Here is a 27,687-nt window from a genome sequence, read left to right as displayed (position 1 = left end):
TCTGAAACTGATCGTAATTAGAATACCATTAGATCCAATTCACTACATATTAGGGGCAGACATAATTACCATACTAACTAAAAGTAACAAACATCTAGTACGAGCCTTGCTCTATGCTGCTCGGCTGTCAATCCTTCATAAATGGATAGATGACAGCCCTCCTAGTGTTATATTATGGTTTGAAAAAGTGCTGCGCTTAATGCCATTGGAGAGGCTCTCATGTGTCCTACGGGGCAACCTGGCCGAATTCGTTGAAGCATGGCTGCCTCTGGCGCCTCATATAGGGGTGGTCAAATGTTATGTGTATTGGAATGACCGAGGAGGCCAGTTAGACGACATACCAATGTGGAGGTATAGGGGTCAGACTTACATAATCTAAAAGATGATGATGGCAGCTATATTGTGATGTCTAATATACTCAATTTGGTGTGAAACTGTAAATAGGTACTTATGATTTGAATATACTTTCTGTCCCTATGCCCCTTTGGCATAGGTATCTTATGATTTGCATATACTTTTTGTTTTTGTCCTGTTATTGAACTGTCAACCCATTTGGGATTATGGTTGCTCTCATTAATGTCTTATAGCTCTGGATTTAAACCCCCAGAGAACCTCCAAGTGTTTAATAGAAAGGAAAAAAAACTGTTACAGAAGGGGGTTCCAGCCCAGAATGGGTTAAGTGTCGTATGTTGAACTTATGTGTCGTATGTCATACTTATGACACATGTGGTGTCATAAGTTCATGTATTGTCCATGTCTTGTCTTTTCTGCTTAATAAAAAAAATATTGAAACACAGAGTTGCAATACCCTCCATTGACTCCCCACTCATCCAATTTGCTTTTGCGATCTGCTTACAGTATTAAATTACGTTAAACTCACCAACATTGCAGCTCTAGGCCAAGCTTGAATTATCCTCTTTCAATCTGCCGAGCTTTTGTTTCATAAAAATCCAGCGTAGACATGTTATGAGCTACTTTCTGTCAATCACCTGCAGAGAATTTCTTGACAGAAAGTAGCTCATAACGTGCATGTCTACGGTGGATTTTTATGAAACAATTTAAACAAACACTTGGCAGATTGAAAGAGGATCTTGCCCTACAGCTGCAATGTTGGTGAGTTTAAAGTTGTTTAATACTTAAGCAGATCGCAAAAGCAAATTGGATGAATGGGGAGTCAATGGAGGGGATTGCAACTCTAGATTCATCCCAAATCACAATGTTGCACATTAAGCTACTTCAACTGTGGACCCGTGGGGACGATTTGTATACAAATAGCAGATCTACAAGCTCACATGTACAGCCAGCCAGCCAGCCAGCCAGCTGGCTCGGTCCCTGGCATATCTTTTCAATTGGGGGTCCGCGGGCTAATTAGTGTCAATTTGGGGGTCCTTGGTATAAAGAAGTTTGGGAACCAGTGGTCTAACTAACTATTCGCTGCTACATCAAAGTGAAATTACACACAAGTCCATCAACTCCTTTAATGATATAAGCAGCTAATTAGCTAAGCCAGTCCACCAGTGATCCTTGAGGGTGGTTCCAGGTGGTCCCGACTCCCCATGCAGCTATGAAGTCTAACCAAATGGACCCTTATTAGATCTTTAACTCGAGATAGAATGAAACCAAATGGACCTGCGTTAGGCTAATTAATTTACCAGAAGTCTACACAATTAGATGGAAAATAATTGTCATTTTGATCAACGTTTGGCCTGTTATCTCTCCTAATGGTACCAACATCAACACAGCATGGAAGTGTGGACAAACTCCCTCCAACGAGACCAACATATTTGGTTTTGGGTCTGAGAGTCTAAATGTCATCAAATCAAACTATTTCTAGAGCACATTTGCAAAGACCAGAAGGTCAACCAAAGTGCTGTACACAAACATGAAACAAGCATAAAATCAACACAAACAGCATAATAAAACATCAAAGCAAACATCATTGAAAGCCAGGGAGAAGAGATGGGATTTAACTTAAGTCATGGTGGTTCCGTGGCTCAAATGGGTCTGAGAGGCTAAATGTCATCAAATGGTGCTTCCGTGGCTCAAATGCCCAATAAATGAATAATGGGCCTTGATATGAAAAGGGTTGAAAACCACCTCTGATCTAAATGTACAAACTAACATACAGTAACGGAAGTTTTCAAATTAATGTAGTGGAGTAAAAGTAGAATATTTGCCTCTGAGATGTAGTGGTAAAAGTGAAGTAAAAGTCCTGGAAATTGAAATACTCAAGTAAAATACCGCCCTCTTTTTTTACTGTTGTACTTGTGATAAAATGATTAAATAATGGGCCTTGATGTGTAAAAGGTTGTAAAGCACTGAGCTAAGCCAGTAACACCTGCAAACACTCACTCACCTGAGTTTGATCAGCTGATGGACATAAAGGCCTACTTCTGTTTCCACAGCTTCTTGTAGAAGCGTTTCTTTTATTTGTCTAGGTTTACACCAGCAGGTAAAAAACACTGTCGACTCTCATTAACTCCATGTCAATGAAAGTTACATTCCGAGGTGTTTAATATTAAAACAAACAAACGGATTGTTGTAACAAACACTGTAGCAGCGTGCTTGTTTGGGCGTGTGTCTCAGAGCCCCTGTGCGCGTGTGTGGTGTGGGTGTGACCAAGAGGTGGCGCGCACGACCAGATGACTTAAATACATGCACGTGCACGTGCCCCCCCCCCCCCCCCCACACACACACACACACACACACACTCAGAACCCCCGGTCCCCCACTGCAAAGACGCACGCACGCACACACACACACACACACACACACTAAACTAAGCTAAGCTAGGCTAAGCTAGTCTATTTTTTTATTTTATTTTATTTTTTTATTTTATTGACTGACGGTTATCTGGCTTCATTGAAGTATAGGCCTATGATTCAACTTTTAACGTTTGATATTGTTTATTTTTAAAATGTTATAGTGATATGTAAAGGCATACATTTATATGTTTGCTCGTTTCAAATTGAACCAACATAATTATACTAAAGGTGCCTACTACCATTTTTGTGATTTTTCTCATGCGTTTTCACAAACCAAAAAAAAAGGAAACTCTGAAAATGTCTGTTTGCTGAATTCAAATTGAACAAACACTATTTTGTCAAAAACATCACTTTCTCCTAGAAACTCCATTCACACTTTTTATAATTCAGCTTACTGTGGATGGACACACATGCTGGAACCTTTTGCTTTGAAATATGTTGTAGTTTTTGAGTTATTTAACTTAAACGCCCAATGCATTGTCAATGGCAATAGCACACAATTAAAAATGTAGGCATTTATCAGACGCTCTTAATCCAGAGCGAGTTAACATTAAGCAAGAACATAAAGCATGGTAATACATCACATACATAATAAATAGTTATCATGAATCATACGTAACCTAAGAACGTAACGGTAGAATTATCTATAGGTCTATATATCCATAATAAAACTATGCATGTATACTATATAGTGCATATAGTGCAGGGGTGGGCAACTGGCGGCCCGGGGGCCACACGCGGCCCCCACCTTCACTTAATGTGGCCCTCAGGTTAATATCAGAATACTGATATAATATTGGTTTCAGCTGTTTACAATTCCACAACAAATTAGTAGCTCATTGCTTCAACACATGTATAAATTAAAGGCATTTGAAATTACATAAAAATGTAAATTTTCAGGATTCCAATTCAAAAATAGCAAAAAATAATGCAAGATTTCAATTTGAATATAGCAAAGAATAATTTTTTGCTATTTTTTGCTACGACAGTAATATATGGCCCTAGGGAGTCAGTGTGGAAATATAGTGGTCCTCTCCATCGTCAAAGTTGCCCACCCCTGATATAGTGTCTAAATAAAATGCTATCTAACTTACACCAGAGTAAGACACCTGGGGGCGCGTGCACGCATCCGTCTGGGTGACAGCAGACTGCTGGGCGAGCGCTGGCATTTTGGCATTGGGGGTCAGATCAACATAATATGGAAAGAATTCTGTACTGGCTATATATGGAGCGTGACTTGACTGTGTACAGGGTTTGATGAGGTCAGATCAACATATGGAATGTCAGAACAGATCAGCTCCATATATGGATATCTAAGGGTGGTAGCAGGGGCAGTGTTTTGAGTGTACAGTGTTTGATGAGGGCCCAGATAAGGCTGCGGGCCTTCATTTTCGGGCCCGATGAGAACTCTAGTGTGGCAGCGGGGGCATGCAGTGTCTTAAGTGTACAGGGTTTGATGAGACTGACAGACGTGACCATAATTATATGGAGATGTGATGTCACAATATGTGACCATATATGGAGGCTTGGGTGAATCCATATATCCATATATGGGGTATTATGTCACACGACGTCACTTGCAGCGGTGGCCGAACGGATTGTGGAGCGGTCTTGATACCGGAAGGTCGCCAGTTCGAATCAGCGGTCCGACACGTTAAAATTACCACCGCTGAAGTGCCCTTGAACAAGGCATTGAACCACTACGATGAAATGTGTTCTATGAGCAGGGCCTGGCTGGAAACAAGTTCTTGAGCTTAGCCCAGATACCCTGGGTAAATATAGTAATCATTTCATTTCATTTCATGCTCTCTCACCTGGGGTGTGACAAAAGCACACGCACGCAGTCACGCACGCACGCACACCCCATATAATCGGCGAAATCATCCGTTATCAGCACGTTTGAATGGTGCCAAAATGTTGATACTGGCATCCTCACTGTTCAGTATGTCATTATCAGCGATTGTAGCGATTGTCATTATCACTTATGTCCTGACGGAGGCGCACCGTGTCTGGTGGCCGTGAGGCACCGGCGAGCGAGGCGCTAGCCGAGCGAGTCGCCGTGCCGAGCGTTGCGAAGGCCACCAGACCCGACTCAGCGCCGTTCGAGTTACGTCCTGATAGACAGAGAATAGTATATATTAGTAGCTCCTAGTTCCATGCACCAAAATGACACGTCCACCAGGGGGAAACCTTGACCAGGCTATGTGGTGAGGATGCCAGTATCAACATTTTGGCACCATTCAAACGTGCTGATAACAGATGATTTCGCCGATTATATGGGGTGATACCAGTCGAATCGGCTGGACAGAGAGAGAGGAATGATGAAATATCATTGAAAATAAATGGTAAATGGTAAATGGTGCATTTATATAGCGCCTTTATCCAAGGCGCTTTACATAGATTGTGCATTACATTCACCCATTCACACACACATTCATACACCGATGGCAACGGAAACCATGCAAGGTACCAACCAGCACATCGGGAGCAATTTGGGGTTCAGTGTCTTGCCCAAGGACACTTCGACATGTAGACAGGAGGAGCCGGGATTCGAACCGCCGACCCATGGATCATTGGACGACCTGCTCTACCTCCTGAGCCACAGTCGAGCTCAGAGGATGAACAGAAAATAGGTCTTTCCTATTTGAAACTTTCAGTGTGAGAGAGATTTTCTTCCCTTCAGCATGCGACGCAGAATGACCTCGATGCCTTCTTTGGTACTGAGCCTTTTAGCCCAGCCATGGGTCCTGATCCGTTTGATGTTCTTGGGCTGGTACTCTGTGCCTCGCTTCTTCGTCCTTACCTGTTGGTAGTGCCAAGGAAGCTCCCCTGTACCCTCAGTCTGTGACAGGAGTGGTGTACATCTGGAGAACTGAGGTTCTGGGACAGCTCTGGATAGAATCCAGCAGCTGAAAAGTCTAAGGTGGCAGGCACCACATGCTGGAGGGTTTGGTGTAGCAATGCTGCTTAAAAGTGTCGCTCCATGGAATCGGAGCAGAGAAATACGAATAACATTCATTTTGGAGTATTTGCAACAATATCAATGGCATGGACACAACATGAAATTCACAGGTTTCCCAGTCAACCCTCAATACATGGAGTCACATGATGTCATGCGTCACATGTCACTTTGATGTCATCGGGGATCTCCATATATGGGCATTAAATTGGAACAGACAGAAATCTCCATATTTGGACATGACTATAGCCTCGGGACCGCATGCGTTGTTTTCAAAGGAAAATAATCTTGTATTTCACTAACCAACTAGAAAAAGTGCCCTTCTGGGCACAGGTCTCCACCAGGAGGATGTTTTGTGTGTGTGTGTGTGTGTGTGTGTGTGTGTGTGTGTGTGTGTGTGTGTGTGTGTGTGTGTGTGTGTGTGTGTGTGTGTGTGTGTGTGTGTGTGACGTGGCTTGGCCTGTTGTAGCGCCACCATGAGGCTGATTTGAAAACTGTCAAGTGGCATTTCTTCCTCAGCCTAGTGGGAATATGCTTGCACAGTTTCACCGCAATCGGACGCTGCGTTGAGTAATTGTGGCAATTTGTACCAAACGGGTACAAAGCGGGCTACTCCTGAAAGGTTTAGAAGCCAATCGTAGGCAATGAAGGTGGATTATGAGAAATCAAACAAACGCGTCTTGATCACATGACTATGGAGAGCATGTGTACCGATTTGCGTGAAATTTGGATAAAATCTGAAGGAGTAATATTAGAAAATGTGTTTTACATATGTCGGCCTCCTGGTGGCGCTATAAAGAGCAGATGTGAAAAATTTCAGGCAAAGGTTTTTTCTTGGCCTCTAGGGAGTTGGCATACAAAGTTATCCACAGATCCGTGCAGTTAGAGATAAAAAACACTTTTCGGCGAGTTATAGCGCCACCTTGAGGCTGAGTTGAAAATGTTCACGTGGCATTTCTTCCTCGGCCTAGTGGGAATGTGCGTGCACAATTTCACGGAAATCACACGATGTGTCCATGATTTGCAGCATTTTGTTTGAAACTGAGCACTCCTGCAAACTTTGGAAGCAAATCTTAGCCAATCAGGATGGAGTCTGAGAAATCTGAAAGACCCGTTTCGTTGATGGGCTCTAGAGAGACTGTGTACCAATTTGTGTGATGTTTGGACAAAATCTGTAGGTGTACTGTCCAAAAACTTGTTTTGCACAAAGCGGCCTCCTGGTGGCGCTATAACAGGCCATTCTGGAAATTCTGGGGCAGAGGTTCATCGTTGGCATCCAGGGAGTGTGTGTGCAAAATTTGACATCGACCGGGTTAACGGTGCCGGAGATTAGCTGTTCACAGACGGACGGACGGACAGACACACACACGGACACACGGACACACGGACACACACACGGACGGACGGACGGAGTGCAAAACATACTCTCTCCCCATGCCTTCGGCCTGGTGGAGACAAGAACAGTGCAGAGGGGCGTCGATTCAAATTTGGTGACATCAGTGTTCTCCGCTGCGTTCTACTGGGGAGCGGTGGGAGGGGAGGCGGGCTCATAGGTTAGTGAACCAATAGGAAGTCGGTGTTTGTTTCCAGCGCTAGTTTGTGCCACCCCTCTATGCCCAGAAAAGCATAGGTCTCTTTCAGGCTATGACATGACAGACAGACTGATACAGAGATGTGTATGTTTGGACCACTCACTAATGCCTTCCGTCGTAGGTATTTAACAATTAAATATTTTTTGTCCAATCGCAACAATCGTTAAATTCACAGAGAATGTAAACAGATTTGTAAAGCATCAGTGTCATTTCCTTGGGTGGTTTCTTCCGCCAAATTCCGCTACTTCCGTTTAGACACACTTGCCCAGCTGGTTAGATGGTTGAATGGCCAGCCGGATAGACACAAAAGGCTGGACTGGACAGCAGAACAGACAAAATTGCTTCTCTGTATTTATAGACACGCACCTCAAACACATGAGATGTCTGACAGACGTGCAGATCGTTTATTAGTGGGTTGGTCGTTCCAGGACTAATTCTGGATGTCTGTACGGCGTGCAAATCAGGTAGACTATTTAGACGTACAGCTGGGGCCCCTGCCCATAGTCCATATATGGAGCTGGTCTGTTCTGACATCACTCATATTTGGGCATGCCTGACACAGAACTCCATATATAGGAAAAAAGGGACACAAGAGAGACAGATCCATAAATCTCCATATTGGGCATACACAGACAGATGGGTGACACAGGTACAACGGTTATTGCCTTTTACATTAGTAAAATAAATACATTAGGACTGAATAATCAATGGGTTATTATGCGCAAAGATTCTGTTATAGTGTTTTATATCTTGCAGTAGAGTAGGCCTACGTGTACAGTACCTAAAAAAGAAGAAAAACATAGAACCAGGTAATTTGTATAGACCCATGGGGGCTGGCCACTATTCCGTCCCAATAAACCGAAAAATGTTAGGTTAGTGTGAGCGGTATGGGTTAGAGGTAGGTGTAGGGTTAGTTATAATGTGCATTGTGCACCATCTGACCAATGGTACTTTGGAATAATGGGTCATCAGACTAATGGTATGGCACAATGTTATACGGTGTACAGCAAGATTGGACCCGGGGAAGACACCAAATGCATTTGTTGGGTCTTACTGAAAGGTTTAGGAACCACATGGTGCACAGTAGCCTATATGGTTCAACACACTGGTTCAAGTAAGCATGGGCAGGGCCTCACATGCATTTGGGATCATTTGTCATGGTAGCGGGAGCCGAGAGGTCTTAAGAGGACTGCAGATGAGGACTAGCTGACATGGCTTGAGAAATGAGCTGTGAGAGATCTGAGGGATGAACTTGAACTATTTGGATGCACAACATCAATAACACATGAGTTGTTTACAGAGTTCTTGTCTGGCAGATCACCGTTATTTATGGAGCTTCTTCTGCATAATGCTAAAGAAGATTTAATCAGTGGAGTGGCAAAACCAAAATGATCTATGTCTTTAGTCTTATCGGATCCGAGTCTTTACCATCTTATCCGGAAGACTCAAGGTTGGCCCAGGTTGAAGGTAGCACTATATTCCTAATTAATATTCTAGATGGGATGTGGAACTGATGGTGAAAATAAAGCTCAACCTCCTACTACTGTCAGTCTTGCAGTTTATTCCACAGTTATCTGCCATCATGATAAGAAGTGGTGATATTGAAAAAAATAGATCATTATTCTATCGTGAGAGGCACAAAGGTGGCTCTGTGGTGATAATTATCAGCAGGAACAGTACATTTGGCTTGAGCTGCGGTGGGATCCTGTTGGAAAATCAAGGAAAAAACGACCTACTATACTTCATGGGTTCGGAAGACATAGACTATAGTATGTAGTTTTTTAAGATTTTGGAGGATTTAAAAAAATGATAAATCATGAAAAAACAACATGCTATAGTTGTTTTGGAAGATTGACTACAGTCTGTCGTTTTTCATGATTTGAGGAATAAATAAATGAAAATCATGAAAAAACGACTGGGGGGACATTGGGGACTGGGGAGGCACTGTCTGGGGAGACACTGGGGGGACACTGTCTGGGGAGGCACTGGGGGGGGGGGCACTGTCTGGGGAGGCACTGGGGGGGCACTGTCTGGAGACGGTTGCAACATATGTAAGTACAGTGCAAGGAATGAGTGCATTCGCCATGTATTTGAAGGAAGCCTGATCTAACCACTCTTAGATTTTCTCCAGTTTATCCCTGAGTTTAAGTTTACCCTATTGTTTTTGTTTATTTAGCCTTATTGGGCTTTGTTTAGGGTTAATTCACCCCATGGCTCCTCAATTAGCCAGTGGCAGGTTTTAGCTCGTGGCTTCCTGTGAGGTTTAGGTTTAGCGTTGGAATTTAGGTTTACGTATTTGGTCTATTCTTTATTTCGTTATTCGTTATTTGAGATTTTACTGTTTTCATTTAAAAAAAAGAGAAACTGTTCTAATTAACATTTATATTTCAAGGTGTCCCTGTCATGTGTTTCTCTTTTGTTTCCTGGTCCCGGTGTCTAATGGCCCATTTGGTGTCAGTGACCTCTTGCCACCCGTTTCGACTGGTATCAATGGACAAGACGATAGGATCAGCACGATTTTTTCGGACGAGTATGGGCATGCCTGCCGACTGAAAAAAAAAAACGACAGGATTAAGGTTGGCGAACATGCGTCAATATTAGGACCGCGCTGCGACATGCTTGCGGTTAAGTTTAGGGGAGGGTATGAGGAGGCTTGTCGTTTTTAGTAGGCAGTAGACCAAAACGACAGGATTAAGGTTGGCGAACATGCGTTAATATTAGGACCGCGCTGCGACATGCTTGCGGTTAAGTTTAGGGGAGGGTATGAGGAGGCTTGCCATTTTCAGTAGGCTCAGTAGACCTGAATAGACCGATAAGACCGGTTAACGTGTCATCAAAGCCAATCACAGCCAGTAGGCTCCAGACGAGCCGATCGGCTAGATAAGATCGGCGTAATAAGTAACCTACTGGGAATTATCGGTTGATTTCCGGTCGAATCGGCTACTCTTGCTTCGTGTCCCAGGTTGGCTTGGTGTGGAATGTGCTAATGTGTCCCCTATTCAAAGTCTGATTTCCATTGATTGCTGGCTGTGTTTAGCATCTATATGGCTGTGGAGTTTAGGTACAAAATCAAAACAACTTGTCTAATATTTTGGCATGTTTAAACCTCCAGGAAAATCCGTGTTGAGGTTATTGATCCACTGTTTTTCATTAAAACGTCTTTGTCCTACTGTCCAGTTGGGATTGTGTTGAAGTCCAGACACTTTTAGAGCTGCAATGCCATGTGCCATGTAATGTTTAACAATCCTTGTAGTTGTCTTTTTTGCATTGTTAATATTGCATCTGTGTTGTCTCAGCCTTGCAGCTATTGTTTTACTTGTTTCTCCGACATATTGTAAGCCACATTTTTCACATGTGATTAAATAAATACAGTTGCTGGTGCTGGCTGTTATCTGTTGTTTAATCTCCAACACGTTCTATTTTTAACTATTTGTTTGGGTTTGAAGTATTCTGGTCTCTGGCGTGCTGGTGTGTTGATTGACTGTCTGGGGAGGCACTGGGGGACACTTGGGGGGCACTGGGGGGGCACTGTCTGGGGAGGCACTGGGGGGGCACTGTCTGTGGAGACACTGGGGGGGGCACTGTCTGGGGAGGCACTGGGGGGCACTGTCTGGGGAGGCACTGGGGGGACACTGTGGGGGCACTGTCTGGGGAGGCACTGTGGGGGCACTGGGGGGGGCACTGGGGGGACACTGGGGAGGCACTGGAGGGATATTGGGGGACTTTACTAACTGAATGCTAACATACAAAGGAACACAACAGTGCAACAGTACAAAGGGACATGTGTTGATAATAACTGAGTGATGGTGTGGTGGTCTAATGGGCCCAAGGGCCCCCCAGATGCCCTGGCACACGGCTGGCCAATAACGAGAGCATTTCCCCCGTATGATCCATGCGACGCTGTACAGGGTCGGAATGGGGGGCCATCAGTTACTCTTGATAGCCCCATACTGGCCAAGACATCCCTGCTTCAGGTTGTTGCCGTCTCTTGTCTCGGGAACACTGTGGCAGCTGCCACAGAGACCCGACCTGCTTTCACAGGCCCAGGGAACCCTGTGGTATCAGAGTCTCCAGACCCACGTCGCCTCAAGTTGTGGGCCTGGCCCCTGGGAGGCGCAGATGGTCCGAATTAGGGCTCCTGGATGGAGTCGTGCATAAGTCGCAGAGTGCCATGGCCCCTGCTACTAACACAGCGTATCTGTGCTTCGGCAAACTGGACGGCACGCACGACAGCCCTCTTTTTTTTTTACTGTACATTTTTATCCCACGATTTTGCAACCCTTTTTTCACCCAGTGTCAATTATCTAATGTAATCCTGGGCGCTACACTTCCTCTGCCAACCTGGGGCGGCAGAGGACTGACCTCATGCTTCCTTCTATGCATGAGGAGTCCAAGCTGCTTACGAGTCGACAGCCCTCTTTTGTGAGGACTTAAGCTCGACCCCTTCTTATAGGCGAGTCTTGGGCTTACATTTCCTAGTTCACAGATTAATCTGGTACTGTGATTTCATATTTGAGTGATCCAATGTAGCACGACATAACAAAGGTTATGTTTGTAACCAATAACCATGGTTATGTGAGCGATCACACCAATCGTCTTGCTGTGATCCAGCATACCTCGAAAGGACACGAGGATGAAGGAGGTGCTGCCGCTGCGTAGGAATTTGGGCAGCATAGGTAGTTCTGTCCCTAAGCCGCAGGCACTATAACCGACCCGTACACAAGATAAATCTCTAAAGGTGGCCTTACACTAGCCGATTTTTTTCAATCTGAAATCTGATAGCACCACACACTACAGGATAATCGGAGCGGGGCAGAGCAAATATCAAACATTCTTGATGTTGATCGGGCCGATCGCACTTTGAGCGGTCGGGCACCCCCCGAGCGTCAAAAATGCCCGATTATCGGTTAGTGTAAGGACACTTTTAGTCCGCCGCCACGGAGGGATATATCATAGTGGCAGCGGTGGCCGAACGGATTGCGGAGCGGTCTTGATACCGGAAGGTCGCCAGTTCGAATCAGCGGTCCGACACGTTAAAATTACCACCGCTGAAGTGCCCTTGAACAAGGCATTGAACCACTACGATGAAATGTTCTATGAGCAGGGCCTGGCTGGAAACAAGTTCTTGAGCTTAGCCCAGATACCCTGGGTAAATATAGTAATCATTTAATTTCATTTAATTTCATTTCATTTAATTTCATATTGGAATTAGCTAATTGCTCACATGTTATGTTTTCAGACATTTGCTTATAGTTTATCTCTGCTCTGCAGATAGATGCATAATAATGACCATCAGGAAATGTCATGTAGCGCTTAAAAACATTTAAAGTTGACAGATGTAAATCTATGCTGTTGTGCACATGCTGTTTTTCAGCTTAGAGACTCAGCACAGTTTCTAAACAGAAAAATCCAAAAAAGAAAATCCATTGTGTTTTCTGACACATTAACCACCTATATTTTGAGCAAGTCATTATAGGTGGAACTTTTCAATAAACGGCAAATCATAAAAACAATTCTCCTTCACAAATTGCAGATCTACAAACTCACATGTCACCATGTGATTTATACATTCAATTACAACCAAGTTAAATATTTAATTTGTCACCAACCCCTGGCAATAGCAGTTTATGATGGCGTATAAGTGTCACTGTTTGGCGTTTAAGTATGCGTTAATAAGTGGCACATCTCAGTATCTGAAAAATGTTTTATTTTCATTTACGTGTAACAGAAGTTTGCAGTTAAACAACCTGGATAGAGTAAAATGTAGACAACCTTTAAAGCAATTCACTCAAACCCATGAACTTTACTGTTACCCACCAACACATAACACATTATTATATTTACAATCATAACTGTTCAGTCTTCAATCTCTCAAACCAATGTAATACAATATTCAGAAAACAGGTATTTAGAAGCAGTTATAATATCCCTGTCCACTGTCTTGCCTTATTGACAATGTCTGTTAACAGCTGATAGAACTCTGATACTCTGTTACTTTAACACTTAACGCAAGTTACGAATGTAACTATGGTTATGTGAATTCCTGGATGACTGCCAGTAGGCAGTAAACAATAGTGAATATACCTCTCGCGCTCCGCGTAGGTCGAGTCTTAATATAAACAAAGTCATGTGACGTGTAGGCTGACCCTGCGTCCCGGTAGGCTATATAAGCACGTGACAGCCCACACCCGGCCTCTTAAGAATCTTCTCGCCCTGAAAGATTCCGAGTGACCGTTATTACTGGCAGTCATCCAGGAATTCACATAACCATAGTTACATTCGTAACTTGCGTTATGTTTCATTCCTTACTGACTGCCAGTAGGCAGTAAACAATAGTGGATGACTCATACCAGAAGTGTCACGAGGAATCGAACCAACCTACTAAACTGCCGTAGCAGCCAGTGGCAGGATCGCTGACGTCAGTGAGGATCCAGAGGCCACATCAAGGCGATAGAACCTCGAGAACGTGCAAGGGGCTGTCCAAGACGCCGCCGCACAGACGTCCGCCAGTGACACCCCTCTCATCGCCGCCCAGGACGTGGCAACGCCCCTGGTAGAATGGCAGATGACCTCGGAGGGGGCAGGTTTACCAGATGCTTCATAAGCCTTCTTAATCGCATCCACTGCCCAGTGGGATAGCCGCTGTTTAGACAGCGCGCCTCCTCTATTCTTTCCGCCGTAGCACACAAACAGTTGCTCTGAGCGTCTAATATCCGTGTTGCCTGAATGTACAGTTGCAACGCACGGACTGGACACAGTAAGTGGGCCCTTTCCTCCGCCTCGGATGTAAACGGGGGAGGATGGAATGCCGCCAACTCTATGGCCTGGTTAACATAATCGGGGGGCAGAACCTTTAGGCAAGAATGACACATTTGGCCAAAGTGTGACCCCCGTGCCGCTAGCCTTCCACCGAAGGCATGCGGGGCTAATAGAAAGTGCGTGGAGCTCACTCACACGCTTAGCTGTCGTAACTGCCAACAGAAAGGCAGTCTTAATCGATAACGAGCTCAAGGACGACCCAGCCATAGGCTCAAAGGGCGCCCTGCTCAATGCCTGCAGGACCAGAGGCAGGTCCCAAGCTGCAGTACGCCTCACCCTAGGGGGGCGTAACCTCTTGGCACCGCGCAGAAACTGTGTCACCCAGTAATGCGCACCAACTGACCTGCCATCAATATGGCTATGATTGAAGGATATAGCGGCCGTGTGCACCTTCAAGGTGGAGGCTGCACGGCCGGCATCCAGTAGACACTGTAAATAATGTAGTACGTGTTGTATAGGGCAAGAGACTGGGTCCAGACCCCTGTCGCTGCACCATAATGAGAAAGCAGCCCAGCAATTAGAGTACACCAACCTTGTGGAAGGGGCCCTTGCATTTCGCAAGGTCTCACATATTGAGGGGCCTAGCCCACTCAAGAGTGACTGATCCCTTTCAGTGGCCATACCCAAAGCTGAAGGAGGCTCGGCGATGGATGCCACACCTTCCCGTCCAGCTGGGACAGTAGGTCTATCCTCACTGGAAGCTGCCATCGATCCCCGTTCAACAGACTGAGGAGCGTTGAATACCATATTCTCGAGGGCCACCTGGGGGCCACCAAGAGAACTCTGTCATCTGACGATCTCACCCTGTGAAGCACAGGCAACAACAGGTGGATCGGGGGAAATGCATAAAGGAGCGCTCTCGGCCAAGCGTTGGCGAGAGCGTCCATCCCGAGTGGGGCACTGGTCTCTGCCAGGCTGAACCACAGAGGACAATGAGTCGTGCCTTTTGAGGCGAATGGATCTACGTAGGCTACCCCGTGCCGATCCGATATCAACTGTGCCACCTGGGGGTGCAATCTCCACTCCCCAGGGGGCAGTCTCTGACGAGACAGATAATCTGCCACAGAGTTTAATCTGCCTGGCAGGTGCATAGCCCTCATCGAGGAAAGTAGAGGATAAGCCCACGTCCACAGGCGATGGGCTTCCCTCAGGGACTCCAGAGACCTGGTCCCTCCCTGATGGTTGACATGAAACACCACTGAGGTGCTGTCTGTCCGAATGAGCACGTGCTTCCCCCTGAGAAAGGGCAAGAAGTGCTTCAGCGCCAGGGAAACAGTCCGGAGTTCTAGCACATTGATATGGCGTCCTCTCCATCGAGAGCGCCATACCCCCTGGACTGACCTCCTCTGCCATACCGCGCCCCAACCTTGAGGCGAGGCATCTGTTGTCACCACCTCTCGTCTCGCCGGGACCAAGCCGAGAGGGACTCCACTCAGCAGGAATGCATTGTCCCGCCAGCGGCGGAGATAACCAAGGCACCTGCGAGTGACTCTGACCTTGACCCCCCTGTGTAGACAGGGGTCCATGTGAAGGCCATTGAACCACCTCTGTAATGGGCGTAGATATAGCAGCCCCAGAGGAGTGATTGCTGAGACTGCAGTCAGCATGCCGAGCAGTCTGAGCCATGTTAGGACGGTCAACCTCGCCCCCAGGCGGAAAGACCGCAGGAGGTTCTGAATTCTCCCCACCCTCTGTGCAGTCGGTCGTGCCTGCATCGATACCGAAGCTAGGGACATGCCGAGGAAGGTGGTCTGTTGCGTTGGGAGCAACGAGCTCTTTTCGAGGTTTACGGTCATGCCCAGTGCCTCGATGTGAGCGAGGACTCTGGACGTCACCTGTTCCGCCTCCCTGAACGAGGGGGCGCAAATGAGCCAATCGTCTAGGTAGGGAAGTATCTTCACTCCCGACAGGCATAGCGACGTTAAGGCTGCCCTCATACACCTTGTGAAGATGCGGGGAGCCAGAGACAGGCCGAACGGCAGAACGGCAAACTGGTAGACTTTGCCTTGAAAGGCAAAGCGTACGTACTTTCTGTGCTCTGGATGTATAGGCACACTATGCTCCCTACTCATGATCCCATGCCACGTACTTCATTCCGTTCTAGATCATTTAATGCCAACTCTAGTCAAAAATTCCAACAAGCATTCTCTGCTACTCCAATCAACTCCACTTTGCACCCGCCATTATCAGTGGATGACTTAGTTGATGATTTTAACAGCACGTGTTCCCATATACTCAACTCCATTGCACCTTTCAAAATTAAACTGGCCAAACCTAAAACCATACCCTGGTTAAACGATCAGACCAGGGAAATTAAAAGACAATGCAGGAAAGCCGAAAGGAAATGGAAGAAAGACAAACTCACCCCCTCACATGACCACCTCAGGGACCTGATGGCAGGTTATCAGTCTGCAGTCTGGAATGCCAGAAACAGCTATTTCTCTCACCTTGTTGCGTCACACTCTCACAACTCCAGAACATTATTTAAAGCAATTGATTCCGTAATTAGCCCACTGCCCAGTCAGCCTCTGGATGCCTCGCCAGACAGATGTGAGGAGTTCCTCCACCACTTCATCAGCAAAGTTGAAGGAATTAGGCAGCAACTCCACTCTGTACCTAGAGCCCCTGAAACTCACCCAGCACCACCATCTCACCTCACTACATTTCAGCTAATCTCACTGACTACACTCCTGGAGATAATATCTCATATGAAATCATCCTCCTGCCAACTAGACACCATCCCGACCACATTCCTGAAGGAGGTTATAGAGACTGTTGGCCCATCCATTTTATCTATTTTAAACTGTTCCCTGTCCTCTGGTGTTTTCCCTTCCAGCCTTAAAAAGGCCCTTGTACAGCCCCTTTTGAAGAAACCATCTCTCGACCCCCTCGTTCTTAATCATTTTAGACCTATTTCCAAACTTTCATTTTTATCCAAAGTTTTAGAGAAAGTTGTTTCTAATCAACTGATTTCATTTTTAAATTTTAACAGCATTTTTGAAAAATTTCAATCAGGTTTCCGCACCCTCCATAGCACAGAGACAACTCTTTTAAAAGTCACAAACGATTTACTCCTTGCCGCTGACTCCGGGGACTGCTCAGTGCTATTTCTCCTGGATCTTAGCTCCGCTTTTGACACGGTAGATCACTCCATTTTAATTCACAGACTTGAGCACTGGGTGGGTATTAAAGGGGTGGCACTGGACTGGCTCAGCTCGTACCTTTCAGGCCGGACCCTGTCCGTCAGCATAGGAGAGGCCTCCTCCACTCAGGCCCCTTTCACATGTGGGGTCCCTCAGGGATCAATTCTAGGTCCACTGCTATTCTCTATTTACATGCTCCCCATTGGTAACATCATTCGCTCACACAACATCAACTTTCACTGCTATGCCGATGATACTCAGCTATACATCCCACTCAAACCCGGTTCAGACAATATATCACGCCTCATAGCCTGTCTATCCGACATCAAGGACTGGATGTCACAAAATTTCCTCCAGCTCAACCAGTCCAAATCTGAAATTATCTTATTTGGCCCTTCTAATTCAACCCTCTCCCTCCACCCTCAATTTGGTTCCCTGTCCACAAATATCACACCTGCAGCCCGCAACCTGGGTGTGATCTTTGACTCCGACCTATCATTCAATAAACAAATAACCACAGTTGTGCAATCATGCTATTTTCAGTTGAGAAACATTGCAAAAATTAAATCATTCCTCTCACCCCCTGACCTTGAAAAAGTAATTCACGCCCTCATTTCATCACGCCTTGACTACTGCAACTCCATTTACTCCGGCCTTAACAAAAAAGCAATTTCCCGTCTACAACTCATACAGAACTCTGCCGCCCGACTACTCACAAACACGAGAAAACGAGACCATATCACACCCATATTAGCTGGCCTTCACTGGTTGCCTGTGGGCTCCAGGTGCGATTTTAAAATTCTTCTTATCACATACAAAGCCTTAAATGGATTGGCCCCTGAATATATCCTTGATATGCTCTCCCCGCACAAACCAGATCGCACCCTTAGATCATCAAATAAGGCCCTCCTTGATGTCCCTAGGACTAATTTAATTACTCGTGGTGATCGGGCATTTTCTGCCCGTGCACCTACGTTGTGGAATGCACTGCCGACACAGCTAAGGCTAGCACCCTCCGTGCCTGTTTTTAAGTCTAAATTAAAAACGTACCTCTACACCAAATGTTACGCGACTGTACATATTTAAAGTTTGTTACTGTATTTCCTGTAATTTTGCTGTATTTGCTTTTGTCTGTTGTTGTTTTTGTTTTTGACTTGATGTATTTTTTCCCTTGTTTTGTCTTCACCCTGCTCTGTGCAGCACTTTGGAACATTGTTTTAAAAAGGTGCTATATAAATAAAATTCATTATCATTATCATTATCATTATCATTATCATTATCATTATCATGAAAGTAGGCATCTTTGAGGTCTATTGTGGTGAACCACTCCCCCTGTGTGATAGCCTGTAGGACGTCGACTGTGCGAAGCATCCGAAACGGAAGGACCTTGAGGTACCTTTAACCCTCTTAGGTCTAGTATAGGCCTGAGAGACCCTTCTTTCCTTGGGATCAGAAAGTAGGTGGAGTAGAACCCTTCGTTCTGTGAACGTGGGTGAACCGTTGTTATTGCTCGTTTGTCCAAGAGCTTGGCCACCTCTTGAGACAAACACTGGGCCTTCACGGGGTCTGTGACTGAAGTCACCCTGACCCGTGAAGGTGGTGGGGGTCGGCGGCGGAACTGCAGCCTGTAACCTTGGGACATTGTTGTAACGACCCATGCATCCCTGGCATGGTCTGCCCAGTAATTCAGGTGCTGCTGTGAAAATCTGCCCCAGACCCTCAGGCTGTGCCTGGGGGGTTATATGGGGGCTTGGGGGGGGGGGGCACCGGCTATGTCCTCGCCCACGCTGGGGCTGGCGAAGCCGCTGCCCACCTCTGGGCTGATATTGCCGTCCGCCTGCTGCCGCCTGGTCACGTTGCCAGGTCTGCGGCTGAGGATTCAAGTAGCCCAGGCGTCGCGGATCCCGTGCGCCACGTGGCTTAGAGGGTCGACCGGGCGGTGCCCTCGAGCCTCTGGCCCGTTGACCCCAGTCCTCTGAGGCTGCCTTGACTGCTGCCTACGCTGCAGTGCCTCGTTTGCCTCCGGGCCAAACAACTGGCCCGGCACCACCGGCAGCTTCCGTAGCGCCTGTCTGCAACTGTCAGACATAGGCGCCTGAGCAAGCCACACCCGTTCGGGGGAGGGGCCCCCCTGGGGATATCATCCTCGTCATGGAACATAGAGTCTGAAGCTCTAGTTGACATGGCGTCATCATCATCATAACCGTAATCTAATTCTAGATCATCATCGCCCTCCGGCTCCTGGACCGCCTGTGGCGGAGGAGCCGGTGGCTGCTGGACCGCCTGTGGCGGGGGAGGAGGTGGCCGTACTATTGCCTTAAGGCGCTCTATTTCAGCCCTCAAATCGTCCATTTCATGGCGATATGGAGCAGTCGTGACAGCCGCCGTTGAACTCTTCCGGGCCAGGTGACCGCGCTCTGCGCGAGACCCGCGTTTTGAGCTTCACCCTCCCACCAGAAGGGACCCCAGCGGGGACCCCAGAAGGTGGGAGGTTTCCTTTGAACAGGAGGTTCTCCACCTCACGCAGCCTAGCCTCTCTCACAGAGAGTGGTAGAGTGCCACAGTTCATACATGGGTCAATCAGGGCTTCCCTGAGATGACCGACACCCAAGCATGTCGGACACAAGTCATGTCCATCGTCGACTTGGAGCTGAGTGCTACAGGATGTACGCGCCATAGCTCAGTAGTCTCAAGCCAGTTGTATAGCCAGGCAATACCAGCGAGAACTGTACGATCACAGAACGCGTCAGTAACCTCCAGCAAACAGAGTAGCTAACCGGTCAGGCTAAGATAGCCTGCTGTTAGCTTAATGTCAATTTGACACTTAACTGGGCAATCCCCGCGAGAGCTGTGCAGCCACAGAATGCGTGGGAACCTCCAGTTCTTTTTTTAAGTTATTTTGATTGATTAATTAATTAATTAGATTAATCAAACAAAAATGTCAGATATTTAACTGGGCAATCCCAGCGAGGACTGTGCAGGCACAGACCATGTGGGAACCTCTAGTAATCTGAATTTGTTTTAAACAAATTAAGTTATTTAGATTAACTAATTAATTACATTAATCATCAACCAAAAATGTCAATCAGATATTTAACTAGGCAATCCCAGCGAGGACTGTGCAGGCACAGACCATGTGGGAACCTCCAGTAATCTGAATTTGTTTTAAACAAATTAAATTATTTAGATTAACTAATTAATTAGATTAATCATCAAACAAAAATGTCAATCAGATATTTAACTAGGCAATCCCAGCGAGGACTGTGCAGGCACAGACCATGTGGGAACCTCCAGTAATCTGAATTTGTTTTAAACAAATTAAGTTATTTAGATTAACTAATTAATTAGATTAATCATCAAACAAAAATGTCAATCAGATATTTAACTAGGCAATCCCAGCGAGGACTGTGCAGGCACAGACCATGTGGGAACCTCCAGTAGTCTGAATTTAAACAAATTAAGTTATTTAGATGAATTAATGGATTAGATTAATCATCAAACAAAAATGTCAATCAGATATTTAACTAGGCAATCCCAGCGAGGACTGTGCAGGCACAGACCATGTGGGAACCTCCAGTAATCTGAATTTTTAAAACAAATTAAGTTATTTAGATGAATTAATTGATTAGATTAATCATCAAACAAAAATGTCAATCAGATATTTAACTAGGCAATCCCAGCGAGGACTGTGCAGGCACAGACCATGTGGGAACCTCCAGTAGTCTGAATTTAAACAAATTAAGTTATTTAGATGAATTAATGGATTAGATTAATCATCAAACAAAAATGTCAATCAGATATTTAACTAGGCAATCCCAGCGAGGACTGTGCAGGCACAGACCATGTGGGAACCTCCAGTAATCTGAATTTTTAAAACAAATTAAGTTATTTAGATGAATTAATTGATTAGATTAATCATCAAACAAAAATGTCAATCAGATATTTAACTAGGCAAACCCAGCGAGGACTGTGCAGGCACAGACCATGTGGGAACCTCCAGTAATCTGAATCTATTTATATATTCTTAATCAAATTAAGAATTAAATAATATAGTTTAATTATCAAACAAACAATTATAACTAGGTAAATTAGGCGAGTGCTGTGGGAAACCGGCAGCACGCGGCCAACACCCAGTGTGTGGAGGAAGCCCTTTAACAACAATACATGAGAGTGTTTGTAGCTAGGGATCCTCAAGACAAACAAAGAGAAATGGTGATAATTTGACAACCACAGCCTTGAGAGGACAACAATTTGCGCTCTCGGCAATAGCCACAGGCAGGATGTCAACACCACGACACATATAGTGTCTTAACAACTCTTTGGACCTGCAATACAGAACTGATGTACAGATTCTAGGAGCTACACTTACCTACGATACTCACGTCAGGTAGCGAGAAGAAAAAAGAGGCCGGGTGTGGGCTGTCACGTGCTTATATAGCCTACCGGGACGCACGGTCAGCCTACACGTCACATGACTTTGTTTATATTAAGACTCGACCTATGCGGAGCGCGAGAGGTATATTCACTATTGTTTACTGCCTACTGGCAGTCAGTAAGGAATGAAACATAACCACTTTAACCCTCTATACTTGGTAAACTGGACATGCGTTGCCTCTATACTTTGTGTAGGTTTCGATCCTCTACACCAAATATCTTTACCAAAAATAGGCGATCTACAAGACTGTACAACGTGTCACGTTGCAACACGTTGTGAGCTTGTACATTGACTATTCTCACTACGGTTCAAGTGATTATTTGATGTACGGTGGTAAAGAAAAAAGGCAATCTGCAAGACTGCAACCCATTGTGCACCACCAGGCTCAAAGATCAAGCTCATATAATTTACAATTACAAACATGATATTTATGAGAGTAGTGAAAAAACAATCCATAACAATTTATGATTTACTTTGCCAACATAAGTCTTAAGACAAGAAGGCTGTCACACAAGGAGCAAACGTTAGTGCTGAGGTCAAAATGATAAAGCAATCAGATACTGTAGATGAAAGATGCACATTCAAATGTTTTACAACTTTTCTCATTAAAATCCCATCTGCGCACTGCAGTCTAACGAGAGAACATTTGATAAACAACCTCTGTTGATCATCTTTCTGATTTGATTCCTCCATTCCTCTGCACAGCTGTTTGTAGCTGAACAGATGAAGACATAAGCTTGATTTATACTTTGTTGTACGATGGTGTCCTGTGCCGGGAATAGCTGATCTACAAGCCCATAAAGGCATGTATATCTGTCAACCCCCAGAACATTATTTATCTTTCTTGCTCTGGTGATCTCTCTGCATAGTGTATTTTAACCAAAACGATGCGATATCTTAAAGGGGAATTTCTTCTTAGCCGTTTAAAAAAAAAATCATGTTGATAATATACTATTGACCAAAAAAATATTTAAAAAAAATAAACATATACAGTAGGGCGCTGGTCCTTTAAGAAAAGCGTAGGCGGGGTCTAACATCAGCTCACGTAGAACAGGAAGATTTGCAGCAACAATGCACAGACTAACATCTAGAACAGATGTAAAACGAAAATAAATCCCGTGATTGAATAAGAGTTCTAGCGTTTGATCCACACGGACGGTAAATCCGCTAATTCGGTATGGAATGCTCGGCATGTTTTGTTTTTTTCAGTGACGAATGGATATGTGTCTTCATATACGGTAAGAAAACAGCTTGTGCGAAACTCCCCTTTAATGTGGAGGGAAGCATGAGTCGCACAACCAATGTTCCCCCTAAGGTGCGCCCGTGCGTGCGCACATGGTCAAACGCTCTCGCGCACATCTGAAATCTGTCGCGCACAGACACAGAGAAGCTGGTGTAAAACAAAAACAAAAAAGTTTTCTTAAAAAACAAATGTGTGTGTGTCCCGAGTATCATCTACACTACAGTAATAATACCTATCCCGAGTCGACATTTGCCCACACTTTATTCAGATTACACAGGCGAGGCGACAGGTCCCCGCCCCTCCTTGTATTACTCTATGGTCTCCTCTCCTCATTTGTGTGACTGCGCGGCGACGCACAGCCGATTATTATGCCGATTATTACGCACCAACAAATCCACTTTAAATAAAAGTGTAAAAAACACGACGAAATGAATACATGTAATGTTTTTTTTATGACCAAAATAAAACTGAACTGAATTGAACTGAACAGCAGCAGTGCAGTCAGTGTTAACTGTGTTACAAACCCCAAGAACCAGATAAGATTGCGTTGCTTGGACCTGTGCGTTGATGGGACATTTAGATTTAAAAGGCGAACAGATGGAAGTGTGGATACAAGTGTGTGTGTGTGTGTGTGTGTGTGTGTGTGTGTGTGTGTGTGTGTGTGTGTGTGTGTGTGTGTGTGTGTCAATAAAGTTTTTACGTTTCTCATGTAAAGCACATTTTAGTATTTTCATATACCAGTCGTTCTCAACCTGTGGGTCCCCACATGATTTGGGTCCCCCCCAGATGACAGTGAAGTGACAATGTAAGGACTTTTAAGACTTGTATAATACCTATACCTCAAAGGCTCTAAAAGAAAAAGACCATTAGTGCATCAAAAGTAATCAGCAAACCATGCTATAAAACTGGTCAAACATTGGCAAGATTGTTAAATAATATAATAAACAGGCAACAATTGTATACAAATAGCCTACAAGTTCACAACGAGCTTGTAGATCGGCTATTTTCACAATATTTATCTGTGGAACCATTCTGTTGCTTGTCTGGGTGGGGGGTCCCCAGTTCAAATATGATTACTTTGGGGGGTCACAGCCTGAAAAGGTTGAGAACCACTGATATAGAGAATTATAGACTACCTGAATATTCTTAAAATTGCTAGCCTACCACCTTGATATAAAATAAAAATGTTGTAACTTGTAGTGCGTAACCTTATGTAACTATTCATTGATTCACTCGTATACCAAAATCCATTTGGAAAAAAGAAAAAAAATCACACCTGTGTGAAGTGAGGGGCACTCACTTTTCATTATCTAACGTTTGGATAGTTGGTGTCAAGGTGATGTATGTTTGCTCAGTAGTTGCTGATGTCTGCGTAGGATGTTTGAGTGTTTGCTCAGACCGAATTATTTTTAGAGGGAACATTGCGCACGACTGATTCCTGTGTTTCTGTCTGTGTTGTAAAACAACCAAAAAACACGCATATCCAAAAAACCTACTAGGTTGAGTGCTGGACAAATAAATAGAAAGAATAAAAATAGTCCGCACACCAACTGATGCTCCCAAAGTGCAAAAGTTTATTGGCAACGCTTCGAGAAGAGCTGGCTCGAAACGTTGCCAGTAAACTTGTGCACGTTGGAAGCATCAGTTGGTGTGCGGACTCTTTACCATTATTGGTGAATTAAGTCTAGTGTCGGCAGAGGTGAAAAGAAATATGTTGAAGATACATATCCATGGTATAAAAAGGCACATTGAAAAGAAAACATAAATCACTCTTTGAGGATCTTCCAGAAATGTAATAAAATATTTTTGTCAATGATGGTGCTGTGCTTTTTGTGCTCTTATAATTAGGGGTTTGAAATGAGAAAAGAAAACCAAAATTGAATGGACAAATGCCATTCACTTGGTGGCATACAGACTTGAATTTGTCGATTTTGACAAAGACTAGACAATGCAACTGTCATTGAAGCACATATCCATCATTCTTGATCTATAGACACTCATAAATCAACCCATAATCCAAAAGTCTAGTTTCAGCTGCAACGAGTTGTGTTTGAGTATTAATAAATTGTTACACGATTCCATTCATAACCATTTTCTACCATTTCATTGTGGCAGAAAAATACACTGAGATTTTACAGAACACACTCAACATTTACATTTTGAAATATTTACATGTATTTAAATCACAAATACTGTATGAACACCTTACAAGTTCAACACATACTTGTTTGTGCCACTATACACTTTACAAAAAAGGGGAAGAAACAGTTGTTTTTGTTTGTTCATTTAACTCTGGGAGTGTACAAATAGAACCAATGGGTCCATAATGTGGTTCCATTTGTACACTCTGAGTTTAATTAACACTCAGGATTTTACTGCATGTTATTGTGCCCGATAGATTTGGTTTCTGATTTGCCGATGTGAGCACTGTAAAGCCTAATTCATGCTCTGTCGCAGAATAGCAGATTTTCAAGCCCACAATGCATCGCATCCGCGACTCGATGTGGACCTGTGAGCTCAAGCTCTGACCCTAAGCCCTGACAGAATAGTCTAATTAAATGAAATATTCCTTTTGGTTCTCACTCTGAATGTTGTGTGAATCAGCGTGGCTGGGAAAGGGCAACTCGGGGCTCCCCGCCGACTGGACTCCTCCCTTCACCGGCTGGTTCTTCTGAAAGGTCTCTTTCCTCCTGTACAAGAGTCTGGCCGTAATCGCCAGCACAGATACAGTCACAAAGATCACCACCGCTATCACACCTGTAAGCCGCGAGATGAATAGAAAAAGAAAGAAGATGCGGTCATATTTGTGTTCATGCATGCATACGCACGCATGAAGCATGCTATGTAGCTCGTTAATCTGCTATTTTCACAATTTTTTAAAGAACAATATTGGATATTGACAAAGACTAAAACTAAGGATTTTCTTTCTATGATTTTAGTAAAACAATATAGTTTCAGTTAGTTATAGCTTTTCTTTGTAAAGCCTCATCTTTATTTTTATTTAAGTTAACTAAAATGTTTTGTCAATTCTAGTTTTTGTTGTTTGCTGTGAAGTGTACTGTACCTCCAATTAGCGCTGAGTCGCTCCTTATGGCATTGACCAACGGCTGACCGGTACCCACTGACCCGGGCTGGTCTGTAGCAGACAGGGAGGTTGGCAGACATAAAGAAACAGAAGGAGATTAAAAAACATTCTTAATGAGCCGGAGAAAAAACAAAGAGGGACTTAATGTCAGACTCAGAAACATTCCTATCAGGAAGATTAGCCTACACTAATAGAACATCTGTTCTACACTACACTACAAAATGACCCATAGGACCTGATCAGACAGGATGTGTTTTAGCAGCTGGAGGTTTGTAATTGGCATCATTGTGTCATCATGCTTGCTACATAGGGAATCAGGCTGGATTCCTTGGATTCCAGGCAATATCCAAAAATACATCAAATATCCAAAAATACCAAAATGTTTAACCGATTAGTCAATGTATTATATTTAGGCGGGCAAAGAAAACTTAAAATAGACAATCTACAAGCTCACAACTTATCACGATGCGACGCATTGTGAGCTTGTAGGTTCGCCATTTTCACAAAAATATATGCTGGTACATTATGTATGTTTTTTTTACAATTGTCATTCATTAATCGAAACAAAAGTTTGAAATAGCCGTGATATTGCTTTGAAGTCACATCGTCCTGCTCTCCACACAGTATATTACAGTCCAGTGAGTCCACATTAAATTAAGCCTGTTTTACCTGATAAGGAACGTGTGGTTTCTGCTGAGTGTGTATAGGCTGGGATGGAGGAGCCACAGTTAGACTGGGCCAGTGGGCCGGTGATGGTGACAGGGCTGGTGTCAGGGTGGAGCAGTGCCGCTTTCAGTGGGCTGATGGAGTTGAAGTGAACCGCTGACAGACAGCCGGTAAAGCCTAGTGATGCCACCCTGGCTAGCTCCGAGTCCAACTCACCAGACTCTGTAGGCACGCACACAGACACACAGACACACAGACACACAGACACGCAGACACGCACACCTATTTGTAATACTGAGAGCACACCATTTTATGAATGCCATTTTAACCCTAGTCTCGCGTAGCCAGAAAACTATTCCACAATCTCCGAATGATATATAGAGTCTGGAACTACAGCTTCCAAGAGTCGAGTAACAGAAGCTGTCTCTGCTGCTCAGACCGGAAAGATATTCGACCAATCACGAGTCACGACGCTTATTGTATGTAGTGCCATTGGAAACACAACCGAGACGGGAGCATAGAGTCATACAAGTGGGAGATTCATGTTATTTGTGTGCGGATAGTTTAACACAAAAAAGTATCATGGAACACCGACAAAACTAGTGAACGAAGAAATAACGCAGAAAATGAACTAGCCATTGTATCGTAGCTTCGATACGCTGTTTTACTTCAGACTTGTTTTTTCCACTGCACCAAGTGACATCCGCTTTATCGCTTACTCATGGAAAGAGCTTCCGTTCTCCAGACTGTATGACGGAAGCATTGGAAAATTGTGAGAGGCAACAGTCTGGCCACGCAAGATTGAACCCTAAAGCCAAAAATAGCCATGCAATCTAAAAGCTTGAAGTTGTAGGTCCGCTATTTTTGGTGTGTGACATTAGCACACAACTAAGTATAAATCAGACATGACTCAGAATCCAACTCTAACCCTATAAACCTACCTAACCTCTGAAAGACATTTTTAACCATAACAATGTTAA

General features: G+C 44.5%; 1 protein-coding gene across 1 annotated transcript in view; it reads right to left on the bottom strand.

Annotated features, from left to right (window-relative positions):
- Positions 1-24,867: 24,867 nt before the first annotated feature.
- The window catches only part of LOC306926640 (contactin-associated protein-like 4), a 146,293-nt gene continuing 143,473 nt past the window's right edge, over positions 24,868-27,687 (bottom strand). The window contains exons 22-24 of the mRNA XM_079506011.1: positions 26,711-26,929; positions 26,021-26,092; positions 24,868-25,713 (exon numbers count right to left, since the gene is read on the bottom strand). Coding sequence (XP_079362137.1) covers positions 25,511-25,713; positions 26,021-26,092; positions 26,711-26,929 — 494 coding nt within the window. The 3' untranslated portion in view covers positions 24,868-25,510. The remainder of the gene's footprint in view (positions 25,714-26,020; positions 26,093-26,710; positions 26,930-27,687) is intronic.

Source organism: Electrona antarctica (genome assembly GCF_951216825.1).
Source record: "Electrona antarctica genome assembly, chromosome: 7".
Lineage (NCBI taxonomy): Eukaryota > Metazoa > Chordata > Actinopteri > Myctophiformes > Myctophidae > Electrona > Electrona antarctica.
Note: the sequence above shows the minus strand (reverse complement) of the source record. Positions and strands in the feature narration are given on the sequence as shown.